General features: G+C 38.7%; 1 protein-coding gene across 2 annotated transcripts in view; it reads right to left on the bottom strand.

Annotated features, from left to right (window-relative positions):
• The window catches only part of BCAS3 (BCAS3 microtubule associated cell migration factor), a gene marked incomplete at its 3' end in the record, with an annotated part of 574649 nt that overhangs the window by 279302 nt on the left and 280153 nt on the right, over positions 1 to 15194 (bottom strand). For both annotated transcript variants that reach the window (XM_079725284.1, XM_079725285.1), the window contains 3 exons: positions 10853 to 10953; positions 7927 to 8123; positions 2273 to 2370 (listed from right to left, as the gene is read on the bottom strand). In XM_079725284.1, coding sequence (XP_079581410.1) covers positions 2273 to 2370; positions 7927 to 8123; positions 10853 to 10953 — 396 coding nt within the window. The remainder of the gene's footprint in view (positions 1 to 2272; positions 2371 to 7926; positions 8124 to 10852; positions 10954 to 15194) is intronic.

Here is a 15194-nt window from a genome sequence, read left to right as displayed (position 1 = left end):
ACTGAATCACTTTGCTGTACAGCAGAAATTAACACAACATTGTAAATCAACTATACTTCAATAAAATAAATTTCAAAAAAAGAACCCAAATCATCTAACCTCTATCTTGTTATCTCTATCTTTTCTCAACAGAAAGTAAGACTGTTAAAAAAGTGGTCCTACTAGATAGAAGTAGGTAAAGTTCCCCCAACAAAACATCATTCACCCACTTAAAAAACATGTTCAACAAAAGGGATGCAAACCATTTGAGAGGTAGAGGGTAATTCATAGACGTCTAATCCCTCATTTATGGGGTTTCTTTAGCTCAGCTAGAGAACGTAGCACACACATTTCATTGCTCTGGCTGTCATTCTGAAAGGAGCTATAGTTTTCTGGAATGAAAAGAGGCTGAGAAAAATAATACAGCTTGGTCACCAAGAAGTGCCTCTCTACTCCAAAGATCAGTACTGTCAGGCAGAGGCTCAGAGTTGAACAATATCCTAGAACCTCCTACATGTTTTTCTGATGGAAATCTAAGTAAATCAAAGGCAAAGACTGAATCCCCTGCTCAAACATCAACTTAAAAACTCTTCTTGCAACAGAGTAAAACAAAACTATGGTTGCAATAGTTCACTGAAGTTCATTTCTGTGGCATGAGAGAACTTTACAAAGAGCTAAAATTGAGATAATGATACGTGATAAATACAAGTCTTAACCCAGAATTGTGCACTGAATATGGCACATTTAATAACACACATGGGAACTGCTTTAGTGACATGTGTTTCACTTGACCAATAGCTAGTTACCTGATGCTAAAACATTAATAATATGGCAGCTTAATAACGTTAAAAAAAAAAAAAAAACCCAAACCAACAAAGCCTACTACTGAAATCTTGAATAAAATACTTCAGGTTAAAATACATCATTTCCAGGATTCACAATTGTAAATGATAATTTCATATGAGCAGGATCTGTTAGCACTGACAGACTGAAACTATCAAAAAAGATTTATTGTTTAAGTCACCTATCTCAATATCTCATTCAGTGCAAGGCTAGGGACCTTAGACATTTCTGTGCTTGTTTCCAGGGGACTACCCTGGTTGCCAAGTTAAAGCAGATGAACAAGTATGAGTTCTCCAAAGTAAGAGTTTACATTAAGAATGAAAGCACAGCCCTGGAAGTGGATAGCTCAATCAGACACAAGGTACAATCCACTGACAAATAGTTCAGAAAGCCAAGAAAACGTACAAAACCCATGAGCTTTCGAACTTCGAAACACATCCAGAGACAGAATCAGAAACAGAAGCTTTGGTCTTTTAAAAGAGACCTTCACAAATCAGGTTTGTGTTTGTTTCCTTTTTCTTTCACATTTTAAGCCTCAATCAAGTCAGCTGTCTCTAGGGATTTTGAAATTGCTATAGATTAAAATCCTCTCTGACTCAACTGTTTGACTAATGCCGAGTGTTTAATAATTCTACTTGTAAGAGACTTTTTTTGATGAAACCCTGCCATATGCTATCTTCAGATGCACCACAGCTGCACCATATATAAAGCATCACTGTCCTTATTTTCTTTATGGCTGCATTTAGAAATGAGAAAATGTATTATTATGAACAGTTCTATTATTTGGCAGACCTGGCAGAAAACAGTTTTACAATACTAATGTAGCAACTATCACCTATAGAGACAAAGACCTACTTCCAGGTACTGATGACACATATTCATGGCTTGCTTCCAAGGATAGGAAGTTAATCATTGTGATAGATAGAGTTAAGTTAATGAATTTCTAAACTTTATGCTTTCAATAATAAAACCATTTAAGCTATAGCATTTGGACTCTTTACTTCCACAGATCAGGCACTTTGATACTCAACAGGTTGCGTAAATTGAATCCATATATTGTATTTACGTTCTCTGTCAAGGTTGCTTCTCCACATTTGAGAGATCAAAAGGCAAAACAGTCATCAACCCTGTAGCCTTCAATACTGTGTTCATGACATTTAATCAAGTGCCAACTCCACCGCATCATTCACCAACCTTAACAATATTTAAATGCATGGCGTCGTTTAGCAGCAAATGTAGGCACAGTACTGTTTTAATACACACACGCACACCCCTCACACGCACACGTGCACACACAACTGCATGTGCACACGCAGCCATCCCTCCCCACCACCCCCCAAAAAAAGAAGAGGAAGATGGCAGAAAATATATATACTCTCTACATTGTGCAAGAAAAGAAATTAAAAATGCACAGAAATACCCAGTAAACACTTTGGAGGTAGTTTTCTACCTGAGGCAGCATCAATCACGGTGGAAATTCCCCTTCGATCAGACACTGGACGGGATGACCCTGGCATGCTGACTGGGTCAGAGCGGACTGGCTGGATCCTGCAATACAATTTAATTTAATTCACATATGTTACTGGCATCAAAACTGTCGCTGGCTACAACAGATCTTAAATCAGGAATGCTGGAATAGCCCAATCCATTAAAGAACCATTCATTCTAAAACAAGGCAAACAGGGGAGCTGCGGTCCCTTATTCTCGCAGAAGGCTAAAGCACAGCATTCTCTACACTCTAGACCTCTTCTTCTCTTTGTATGTTTTCAATAGATTTTAAGCAAAGGACTGAAAAACTGAAATTAATTTAAAGGGATAAATTAAGCAGCATGGGAGAGGACACAAAACACATTATACTGAAAACTTTGGCATTTGCAAAGGAGATGAAGAGTTTTGAGAATCTTCAAATTCATGAATAGAACCATGCCTTCCTTAAAAGACAGCATTAATAGATAAAAATTTTGAGTCACTCCCTTAAAATCCTTAATGAAAGTTACTTTATATATGACAACAAGCATAGGATAACAAAGCTGTGTTGGGATGTGGCTGCCAGGGGGTTAGCTAGGATTACTACTATCTAACTGAGTTACCTCCAAAAATTATCAATTAGCATTGTAGAATCAATTAGAGTCTCAGCAAAATTGCAATTTACTACATACAATTTCAAGTTGCTTGGGAATGGCAAATCTATAAATGCCAAGAGTCTGTTTCCAGTTGTATTGGATTAATACTATTCACACAAAAATTTCTGTATGGCTAAAAGATCTGAGAGGCCCAGGCAGCTTAAAGGAATAAAGACTTGTTATAACAACATAATCATGCATTTTTGGCGATTCGTTCATTCAGTAAGTATTTGCTGAATATTAATCACGTGTCAGTATTATTCTAGGAACAAGCAGAAACAAAACACGAATACAAAGTCTGTGCGCAGATATATAGTATAGCATATGGACATTCAGGACTGATGTAAAAGAAAACTGGAGTGTGAAAATGAATGAAATAGGTAATGAAAGCTCAGAATGAAGAAATCAGGGGAGGAATGTACGGTCCACAGCAGATCGAGATGATCTTATGGTGCTATAACAGAAATTGGACCTGTATACAGTATTAGGATGTGTATATATGCAAAGGGGCAAGAAGTGCCCTTTAAACATAGAACTAGAACAAGTGAACCCTTGGAATTGTGACCAAGCATGATAAATGGAGAGCATCTTGAGGAGCATGATTTGGCTTAAGCATAGGGTTTATAGTGGATACTGGTGGAAGATAAGAATCGATAAGCACCATGGGACAGATTATAGAAGGCTGACATACCACTTATGGACTACAGAAAAAGAGTCCTTTTTTTAAAAAATAATTTTGCTTTTTACATTTAGATCCGTGATCCATTGAGTTAATCTTTGTGAAGAGGTATTTTTGTTTGTTTCTAAAATATATTTATTTATTTATTTTTGGCTGCACTGCGTCTTCATTGCTGTGCGGGGGCTTCCTCTAGTTGCAGAGAGCGGGGGTTCCTCTTTGTTGCGGTGCACGGGCTTCTCATTGCGGTGGCTTCTCTTGTTGTGGAGCACGGGCTCTAGGCGCATGGGCTTCAGTAGTTGTGGCTCACGGGCTCAGTAGTTGTGGCACATGGGCTTGGTTGCTCCGTGGCAATGTGGGAATTGACAGGCGGATTCTTAACCACTGCGCCACCAGGGAAGTCCCAAAAGAGTCCTTATTGAAAGCACAGCTCGAATGTATATGCATTTGTTGTATGAAAGAAAGAAATGGGGCAGGGCGGGGGGATGAAAAATGATGCATTTGATCTAGTACTGGAAGTTGGAAATGTTGATGATCACTGCTGTAGTGGACAATAATGGTGCCCTAACCAGTATGTCTTCTGCCCCAGGTAATTTTCCCAAGCCAGTCATGGTAATTCCATCATCTCATGGTGAGATTAATTAGCTCAGGGATGGGCAGGCCGAAGCAAATGCGGGCCAGTGAGAAAAGAGGAAGAGTTTATTTGAAGTTTCTAGAAGAGATGTTCTCTGGGTCTTATAAGAAACAAGAAGCTAGCCTGTTAGACATGCCCAGTGCATGCAAATCAAAGCTCCTTCCCAGTCTAAATAATTATGTGGCCTAATCATTTTCCTATTATTAATTCACTTTATAGCACTGGAGTTTCTGAATCATCCAGAGTTGTGGGTGGAGTGTGGACTGGGCTATAGATGAAAGAAGATTGGCCAAGAATTGATGTGTTGAAGCTGGGCAATGGATACACAGGGGTTAATTCTATTATTCTCTTTAACTTTACATATTTTTATATATGCTTGAAATTTTTCCATAATAATAATTTAAAAAAAGACCAAAAAAAAAACTGGTGGGGGTGATGGAAATGTCCAAGAATTAGACTGGGGGATGTAGCACAACATAGTGAATGTAATAAAGCCACTGAATTGTACAGTGAATTTTATGTTATGTGAATTATATATCAATTAAAATAATATGATTAAGGTGTGAAGATCTAATGTATCACACGGTGACTATGGTTGATAAAACTATATTACATAACTGAAGTTTGCTAAAAGAGAAGTTAAATGTTCTCACACACAGAAAATTCACAACATACATATATAAAATACATCAGTTGATGGATGTATTAATTAACTAGATGAAAAAATAAAATGATAAAATGAAATTGATTTCTTAGGAGCTAATCTTGAATGGAAAACTAGGTTTTATATTTCACTTTCTTTTACATTATCTATTTCTCAGGTCTATTAATAAATATGTCATTGACCTTTGTTACGAGTTAAATCCCTGTTCCAAATAAGGAGCTGGTATGAGGTTAGCCATGCTTAACAGCCATACCTGTTATAGATATGACAGCCACCAATACACCTGACTGTTGCCATTTTGGTTAGGATACAGGGAGGCAGAATACCACAGCATCAAGTAATTCTTAGCAATATGAGGTATAGGACAAGGTACCAGGTGTAAAGGGTCAGTTGAGCCAAAAAATCTAAACAAGACCTCACAATTTAAAGAAGAAGGTAGGAGGGCTTCCCTGGTGGCGCAGTGGTTGAGAGTCCGCCTGCTGATTCAGGGGACATGGGTTCGTGCCCCGGTCTGGGAAGATCCCACGTGCCGCGGAGCGGCTGGGCCTGTGAGCCATGGCCACTGAGCCTGTGCTCCGCAACGGGAGAGGCCACAACAGTGAGAGGCCCGCGTACCGCAAAAAAAAAAAAAAAAAAAAAAGAAGAAGAAGGTAGGGGGCCGCTTCCCTGGTGGCGCAGCGGTTAAGAATCCGCCTGCCAGAGCAGGGGACACGGGCTCGAGCCCTGGTCCGGGAAGATCCCACATGCCACGGAGCAACTAAGCCCATGCGCCACAACTACTGAGCCTGCTCTCTAGAGCCCATGAGCCACAACTACTGAGCCCACGTGCCACAACTACTGAAGCCCGTGTGCCTAGAGCCCGTGCTCGGCAACAAGAGAAGCCACCACAACGAAGAGTAGCCCCCACTCACCGCAACTAGAGAAAGCCCGTGCACAGCAAGGAAGACCCAATGCAGCCAAAAATAAATTAATAAAAATAAATTAATTTAAAAATAAATTAAGAAATAAAGAAGAAGGTAAAGTCAACAGCCATACTGCCATTGTGCATAAGCCTAAAGAAATGTAGAACCAGAGGTGAGGAGCTGGGATAAAGTGATAGTGGACAGGAGTGAGGAGAATATAAAGAGTGGGGTTTCTAACTGGATGCTGGGCAGGAAATGGTACCAAATAGGACACATAATTGAAATGATGTGAGGTAAATCTGAATTTTCCATCAAAACTGTGTTCTAATGGGGTTAAGGTCATAACCAAGGGCCTATATGCTCAAATGTTTAAATGTAAAACAAGTGAAATAAAAAAAAATTATAAACCTGGGACTAGCATAAAGGTTTCTAATATTTGTATGTTCCCAACAAATAGGACAGAAACAATTTAAATACTGGGAGCTCTTTAGTATAAGAAAAAGAAAAGTCCCTGAGGAAAATTCTGGAAGGATTTCAGGAATAAAGCTCTGTCTGAAGACACAAGTTAGAGAGCTTTTAGATGAAGAACTGTATCTGAAGTAAGAGGTAAGAAAGCTAGGGGAGGTCAAAAACAAAGTAACAGGGGACTTCCCTGGCAGTCCAGTGGTTAGGACTTCACCTTCCAGTGCAGGGGGTGTGTGTTCGACTCCTGGTCGGGGAGCTAAGATCCCACATGCCTTGTGGCCAAAAAACCAAAACATAAAACAGAAGCAATATTGTAATAAATTCAATAAAGACTTTAAAAATGGTCCACATCAAAAAAAAAAAAAAAAAAGAAAAACTTTAAAAACAAAAAAACAAACAAAAAACCCAAAGGAACAGAGCTGTGTATACAGGAGCTGGGGATGTCCTCCAAAGAAAAGGGACAGGGTCTTATCAGAGTAGCGGGTGACAATCATCAGAAAGAAAAAAAGGTGGGGGGAGAATCTTGTGAATACTTTAGTAAAGAGAGTAAACATAGTTTTATGGGTCTATTTTATTAACATTTAAGTAACAAAATAACCTATAAAAACATTTGAATGTGCACTGAATCACTAAGCTGAGGACTGACTCTACTTGACTTTCTGAAATTGGATATTTTATAATTAGTACCTATGAAAAATGGTCTAGCACCCACTGTATTGTCACTATTGCCTCACATCTTAGGGAGAAGTGCCACTTCTAGAAAGCTGAAGAAAATATACTGAACCAAAAAAAGCAAAAATGTATGGAAGAAATAAAATACAAAGAAAACTAAAATAAAAAACTAAAATACTTAGAAAGGTATTACAGGAGACATGTTTCATTATATGAGTTATTCTTAAAGAAGAAATATCTAGGCCTAATCCACCTCTGCAACAGCTTTTGCATTGTTATAAAGATTTGTTATTAATGTTGACAAAGAAGTAGAATAAAAACATATTTCCAACATAGGATTGGGACACATTTTTCCACAATTTTAAAAAAAGAGATGCAAGAAAAAGGTCAGAGGGCTATTTCAGATTCAAATAAAAATACACTGTAGAAGTTTTTTTTTAAAAAGAACACAAGGAAAGGGAGATTATATTGCATTAGACTGAGCCCTTCACTGTCTGTTGTATCCTAATGTGTCAAGTATTGGTGTAACAAATTAAACTGCTAAAAAAGAGCACAAAAGTCAAAAAGTTCTCAGTTACATTTTAAAAAATGCTAATAATAAAAAGCATACTCTGTAAACTACTGTGATTCTTACAAGTGAGGATCGAGAATATATATGATGAAAATATAGCGAGACAGATAAAGAGACAGATATTAGAAATATGAGAGAGGCATCATAAAATAAGATGGCTTTAAAAAGTACACTGAATATTAGATTTAGGGAAGTACAATCCAGAACACAAATATTTATTGGATGTGATGAGATCTCACATAAGATCCCCAGTGATAATAACGAACCACAAGTTACACTGCATGTATTCTGCAACGTGATACAGCGTCAAAAGGGGAAATGCAAATATTATCTAAGCTGTTAACTACAAATGAACATATTAATGTGTTCAAATCACTCTCTAGTTCTTATTTCTTACCTGAGACTGTTGAGATCAAGATCATCTGTATCAAAATCCGAAAGGGGCTGTGGAGTATCACTTGGACCATGAGACTGCAACACAGATGAACTGGATGATATGACTGTGGTTTGGCCTGAGGGATGGATGGTTTTGAACTGGAACTGGGGACCCATCCACAGACGTCTGTGGGGTCCGGTGTGCGTTACAATTTCTACCTGGAACAGATTAGGAATCATGATTGAAATGTATTAGGCTCTCCCTTTGAGAGCCTTTCATGATCCACCCCCCACCCCAGTCTCAGCTCTGAACACTCACATTCTCCAAGAAGCCCATCTTAACCAAGTGGAAGAGGAACAGGACATCTACAATCAAAAGGTGATGACAGGGACTTCCCTGGTGGTCCAGTGGTTAAGAATCCGTCTTGCAACACAGGGGACACTGGTTCAATCCCTGGTCGGGGAACTAAGATCCCACATACCGCACGGCAACTAAGTCTGCATGCCGCAACTGGAGAGCCTGTGTGCCGCAACTACAGAGCCCATGCGCTCTGGAGCCTGCACACCATAACAAAAGATCCCATGTGCTGCAACTAAGACCAGGCGCAGCCAAAAAATAATAATAATAAATAAATAAATATTTTTTTTAAAAAAAAGGTGATGACAATAGCAACCTATAGAGACATTCACTACACCCCTCTACAGGTTCTCACCAAAATATATCAATACCAGAAACTCATTTTGTGTATGTGTAAATATATGTGTGTATATGTAAACACAAGTACACACACACACACACATGCACCCCACATATATAACACAAAAATCACATGAGAATAAAAGGATCAGTTGCCTGCCTCATATACCGAGCACTGGCTCCCTAGGGACTACGTTTTTCACTCATTCTAGACAGTACTTACCACTTTGTGGGCATGCAGTGAATACTACACCTATCAATCCACAGATTAAAAGTAATTCCTTCATTGAGGACCAAGCTCATGACAAATGTGAAGTTGTTCTTGAACTATCCAAGGAAAAGAAAAGGTCTGAAATAATTTAATACCCAAAGCCAGTTTCTTTCCACAATTAAACACTATAATATTTACTTTACTGCCCTCAAAATCCTCCAAAATTCACATTTAATGGAAGAGAGGACTATATATTTTCCCTCAAACTAGATTTGTCTTCAAAATACCATTTCTTAATTAGATTGTTTTCTCAACTACCATGAACATTCACATAGGTATTTTAAATGATGCAAAACAGTAATAACAAAATGCTTTATGAATTTCATGCTCTATGGAGGGGGTACGGAATGTTGCCAATATCAGACAATGCAGAGAGTAAGACACAGAGTAAAACCTAAAAATAAACATGTGATTTTACAAATGAGCAACTTGAATAAGAGACTAAATACGCAAACCTTTGGTAAAACACTATTTCTCAGTGTCTTGTAATTGCTACATCCACGTCTGTATACATACTTTATGGAACTGACTTGTCATGTGCCTTAGTTTTGCCCTGAGTTCTCTTATATTTAATCACATTTCTCTTATTGCAGTGATTAATTCTTAACAAAATGTAACTGGAAAGGTTCATGGAGTGCAGCTCTGTGTTTGTAAGTCCTAAAGGGCAAAAGCATCACGGTCTTGGAACAACATTCACATTCCCACTAATCACAGGGAGAAAACTACTCAGATTTAGGACAGTGATTTCTCATTCAAGGAGTTGTATTCAGCAATGTAAATGAGGCCACAGATAAAGCATTCTGTGTATTTTAAGCTCAAAACCATCAGTGTCACAGAGCCGAGAGGTAAACAGATGCCTGTGCAATTTCACTGAGGCAATGGCCAGATGTTCCTGCTCACTCTCCTGTTGTATGTGGTACAAACATATTGTAGATACTTTCACACTGACAGCACACATTACCCCTTTTTCTAATTGAAAAGTGGAAGTGAAGGACAGTGGTTTCTTTGCCAGCATTTTTTTTTTTTTTTTTATCGTGGTATCCTCAAGAAAGGATGTATCTCCATATGCATCAAGCTCCTTCAAGGAGCTTCCTGGGAGTATTTTTGGTGTGATGAAATGTATGTCACCTAGAAACAATTTGATTCTCCAGTTCCCAGATTCCCTTTAGTTTTTCGGGCTCCTTTCCCTGAGAAAGCAATGAAACTGCACCCGGCCCCACTGAGGCACCTGTCTGATGAAAAGCCGCTGGATTGGTAATCTGAGACCAGTCATTAACTGCACCAAATGATGTCAGACTTGAGACAGACATAACAGCATTTGTAATGAAGTCACTTTTAATCTCATCATTTTGAAATCTGCCTGAGTATCTTTTATTTCAAAGCCCTTGAGATGAAGACAGCTTCACCTAGCAGGGAGAGGAAGGGTCAGTCGATGCTGTTACAGGACTGGTTTCGAGACCGCTAGAAGCGGCATTACAGGAGCTTAGGAAAGGAAAGCCAGGCGGGCACTTGTGTAGATTAGAATGCTTAACTTTCCTAATCAAAGTATGGGCCCAATCTTCAGAAATTGTTGCCTCCACAAAAGAAAAGCCCAAAGATTGTTGAATGGCTTCCCTGTTTTAACAAGGCCAATTCTTATATTAATCCAAACAGTCCATCTGAAATCCAAGGTCCTGGGGGATATGAATGGATTGTTTGAAAGACAGCATATTTTATGCTCTCTGTGTGAAAGCTAATGTACACACACATATATATATGTATATGTGTGTGTATAAAATACATGTATATGTATCCCTGCAGCAGTATTTATGAGAAATTCTTAATATGGAAAGACAATTGATTATTTCTTGGGGAACCTAAAAAAATCCCAATTCTGCCCATTTTCCTCTAAGGAAAATAATTTTTAAAATTCAAGAAAAAAAGAGCTAACGGACATCTGTTTTCTGTCACTTTAACAGACTCAGTGTTTCAGAGTCTTACCTGAGACAGCCACTCTTCATCTTCCTGTCCACTATGATCAGAAGCTAAACTGTCATAGGACCCATGCCGAGTAATGGGCCCTGGACTTCCAGGGGGAACCACTGCAGGAGAAAGAAAACGCATTTAAACAACTTTAATCCATGCAGTGAAAAAAATGGATGTGGGCATAACCATCCTGAATACTGTGGTAATTTATAAGCTAAAATAAGACATTCAATGCACAATTCAAATAATTAACTAACAAGAAAGACTGAATTTCTGAGGAATAAGAAAAATCTCCAAATAAGAGTACACTTTAAAAAACATCTGCAGGAATTTAGTCATTACATATGTCACTGTTAAAGAAATACACAACTAATTGCATCTTAACAGCACAAGTACATTAAGGAATAGTGACAATTCCACTGCCCACGCACCAGTGTAATTCCTAGCCTTTAGGACACGTCAGTCCCCTCCATCTAACAATGAAATTCATTTAATGCAGTTCCTATAATTCAGGAAGGGGTTTTTAAAACAAATATCAAATAAGATTCTTTAAGAGTCTATTTAATAGTTCATATAAAGGGAAGGCATTAAAATATTTTTAATTTTAAAACACTTTTAGTTCCTAAAACATTTCATTTATCCAAAGAAATGTTTCATTTTTTCTGGATACTTCAGTAGTTTCCCTGATTCTTAGGTGGTAGGATATAGGCTTTAAAACACAAAGAGGCTGCTTTCTCATACAAAGAAGAACCTTTGCTTAGTCAAAGCAATAAAATGAATCAGCAAACATTTATTGAGTTCCTAATGAACCAAATACCATCCCAACAGAAACTTACTTAAAGTCCCATACTATTTTTTTTTTAATTTAATTTAATTTATTTATTTTTGGCTGCGTTGGGGTCTTTGTTGCTGAGTGCAGGCTCTCTCTAGCTGTGGCGTTCAGGGACCACTCCTCGCCACGGTGTGCAGGCTTCTTATTGCGGTGGCCTCTCTTGTTGTGGAGCACGGGCTCTAGGGCGTGCGGGCTTCAGTAGCTGCGGCACTAGGGCTCAGTAGTTGTGGCTCCTGGGCTCCAGAGCTCAGGCTCAGTACCTGTGGCACACTGGCCCAGCAGCTCCGCAGCACGTGGGATCTTCCCAGACCAGGGCTTGAACCCATGTCCCCTGCACTGGCAGGTGGACTCCCAACCACTGTGCCACCCAGGGAAGTCCCTAACGTCCCATACTATTTATTTGCTTATTTTTATTATAAAATAGACTTCACTTTTAAGAACAATTTTAGGTTCAAAACAAAATGGATGAGAAGATAGAGATTTCCCATATATTCCCTCCCTCTGTATACATTTTAATACTAAGAGAAATAAAGCAATAAAGTACTGAGGGGAAATAGAGAAAAGAAAAGGAAGAGAACAGAAGAGGATGGAAAGTTGGTGAGTATTAAAGAAACCAAGAAGAAATAGAAAAGAATGAGAAAAAGAAAATAATCTCAGAATTTCTACCACCCAGAGATAGGTATATATACTTCAGTATGTGCATTTTCCTTAGGCTACATTCCTAAAAATGAAATCAAAGGATATGAACATGTCTAAATTTCTTAATGCATATTCCCAGAAAGAGTTACACTTCCACGAGCAGTGACTGAGAATGCTAATCTTACAGCACTCTTGCCAGAACAAGGTGTTTTGAAGAACTAAATCTCAGTGAAACAGATATTACTGAAGTAGACAGAGCAGAACACAGGACAAGATTTTAAAGAAGATGTACTCACAAAAACCTTATCTTAACTATCTGGGAGAGGAGAAATGATACCAGTCAATTACTCATCAGAGGGAGATAAATAGTATTAAAATACAAGATTTGCAGTGGTTAAAACTATTAGCTATTAGTTCTTCAGATTCATAGTTCTACAGCTGAGAGGCATGCTGGCATCTGGCACAAAACACAAGCGATCACCAAAGCATAACACCTAATTTCTTAGGATTTTGAATATCATGAAGAAAAGAATACCATAATAATCAATTAATATTTAAGCAACCTTTTAAATAATTTGGGTGTATATTGCAAAGATGATAAGTAAATTTATGTTTGCAAAGGCTGAGTTGTTCCCCAACCATTTGTATTCGTTTTTTTTTTTTTTTTTTTTTGCGGTACGCAGGCTTCTCACTGTTGTGGCCTCTCCCGTTGCGGAGCACAGGCTCCGGACGCACAGGCTCAGCGGCCATGGCTCACGGGCCCAGCCACTCCGCGGCATGTGGGATCTTCCCGGACTGGGGCATGAACCCGTGTTCCCTGCATCGGCAGGCGGACTCTCAACCACTGCGCCACCAGGGAAGCCCTAGTACGGTACTTTAAAACAAGCCTATCCATCTAACTAAAAAGGATACACTGTCAATTTTCTTTAGAGAATACAACTTCAAAAGTACTGCCTGTACACACAGGCATTTGATAAGTATAGATCAACAACCAAGGGCAGGATGAGCAGATCGTTATGAGGTAACTGTGAGCTAGACTTTGTTTATATTGTGTTCTCAGGAAAGCAGATCAGGCTTCTAGTGAGTAAATAAAAGCTAAAAAAAAAATCACTAAGTGTATTTTGCTGTCTTACAGTGATATATGAGTGTGTGTCTAGGTATGTGTGTATTCCTATGAATATATTTATATATTTTACATGTGTTTATGTGCAAGGCAAACAAAAACAAATCTGCTTCAGCGCTGACCTTTGCAAATTAGTCCTGTTAATCAAAATTCCCAAAAAACTTCCAAGTCAGTAGAACAACCTAAGTAAAATTATGAACAGAAAGATTAAATGGTCCTCTGATAATACCCCTACGTCTGAATCCCATGTAACAAAATTCTCAATTTGAAAATGGAAAATGTCAATTCATAATATAACATCTCAAATCCATAAGTAGTCAGGAAGAGGATCAATGAGCATAGAATTTTTACAAATTACCCACATAAAATATAGTAATTAAATAGAGTTATAAACATTGTATTAACAGATATCTAAAGTGACACGCTGAAATCTCCTTTTTAACACTAGTTAATGGAATATTTGAAGGTTAGGATATGTAGGTTTGAATCAAGGCTCCAAGAACGAGTTATTACTAGTCCTGGAGAAACGTAAAGCTCTCGACATTTCAGGGTGTTTTACCCGAAGGAATAACAGTGCACCCTCAATTCCAGGGAATCAAATTCTTTCGAAAATCCCCAGAAAGTAACAGCTAGATCTCCATAGCCTAAGTTCATCCACAACAAATCTAGTCTTCCAGTTGAAAGACAGAGATACATTTTTACCGTTAATATACTGAAAACACTTTATATTAGAGCAGGTAATTACTTTTCTCGGCGTATTGGGCATGGTTTAGATACTCCAGAAAAAAATCAGATCTCCTAACTATGGAGTTTATAACAGGGCACACAGGATCTAGATATTCCATTAAGATGAAAGAATAAAAGGAATAATTATTTGCTCCCAGCACCATTTGTCCTTAAAACAATGAAAGAAAAAAGAGTTGACAATGCATATGAAAGTTAAAAGACTAACCACATACATGTTATAAGCATCCTTTTTATATAAACTGACACAAAGCATAATGCTGAACAATGAGCAGTGCTTATTTATGAACCTAATGAAGGGAAAATCTATTTGGTTCTGTTATGTTCTTGTTCTAGTCTTCCCTGCATCTCTTGAACTCCCAGTAATAAATTCTCTTAGCTTCAGAGGACACAGCGGCTAATCAAGCACAGGCTCTCCTGGAGCAAACTCCATGCCCCCAACTTCAGGAGATGCTCAAAAGCTGTTCTACTCCCTGAAACGAACCTTGGGAGTAGTGGAATCAGGGAAAGCTACTTCTCAAATAAGGGGGTAAATGTTGATCCAAACGGTATCTCTCTTTTTTTTTTTTTTTTTGCGGTACGCGGGCCTCTCACTGTTGTGGCCTCTCCCGTTGCGGAGCACAGGCTCCGGACGCGCAGGCTCAGCGGCCATGGCTCACGGGCCCAGCCGCTCCGCGGCATGTGGGATCCCCCCGGACCGGGGCACGAACCTGTGTCCCCTGCATCGGCAGGCGGACTCTCAACCACTGCGCCACTAGGGAAGCCCGGTATCTCATTTTTTATGTGAGATGTAGCTCTCTGCTTTAGCTTCTATTGCAAAACCTAAAATATGTTCATATACTGAATAAACAGCTCTAGAAAGAAACTTAGAGAGTCTTTTAATATGAAGAAACAGAAATGGATCCAAAGGTTTTTATTTGGAGAAGTGAGTGAGAGCTGGGTCATACCGACAGCAGAGTGGGCGGTAGAATAAAATATTCTTCAGATTCAGGACCAGACACAGCTTTTGTTTTCTCCTA

The sequence above is a fragment of the Hyperoodon ampullatus genome, assembly GCF_949752795.1.
Source record: "Hyperoodon ampullatus genome assembly, chromosome: 19".
Classification (NCBI taxonomy): domain Eukaryota; kingdom Metazoa; phylum Chordata; class Mammalia; order Artiodactyla; family Ziphiidae; genus Hyperoodon; species Hyperoodon ampullatus.
The sequence above is the reverse complement of the archived record's forward strand: the minus strand, read 5'-3'. Positions and strand labels throughout refer to the sequence as shown.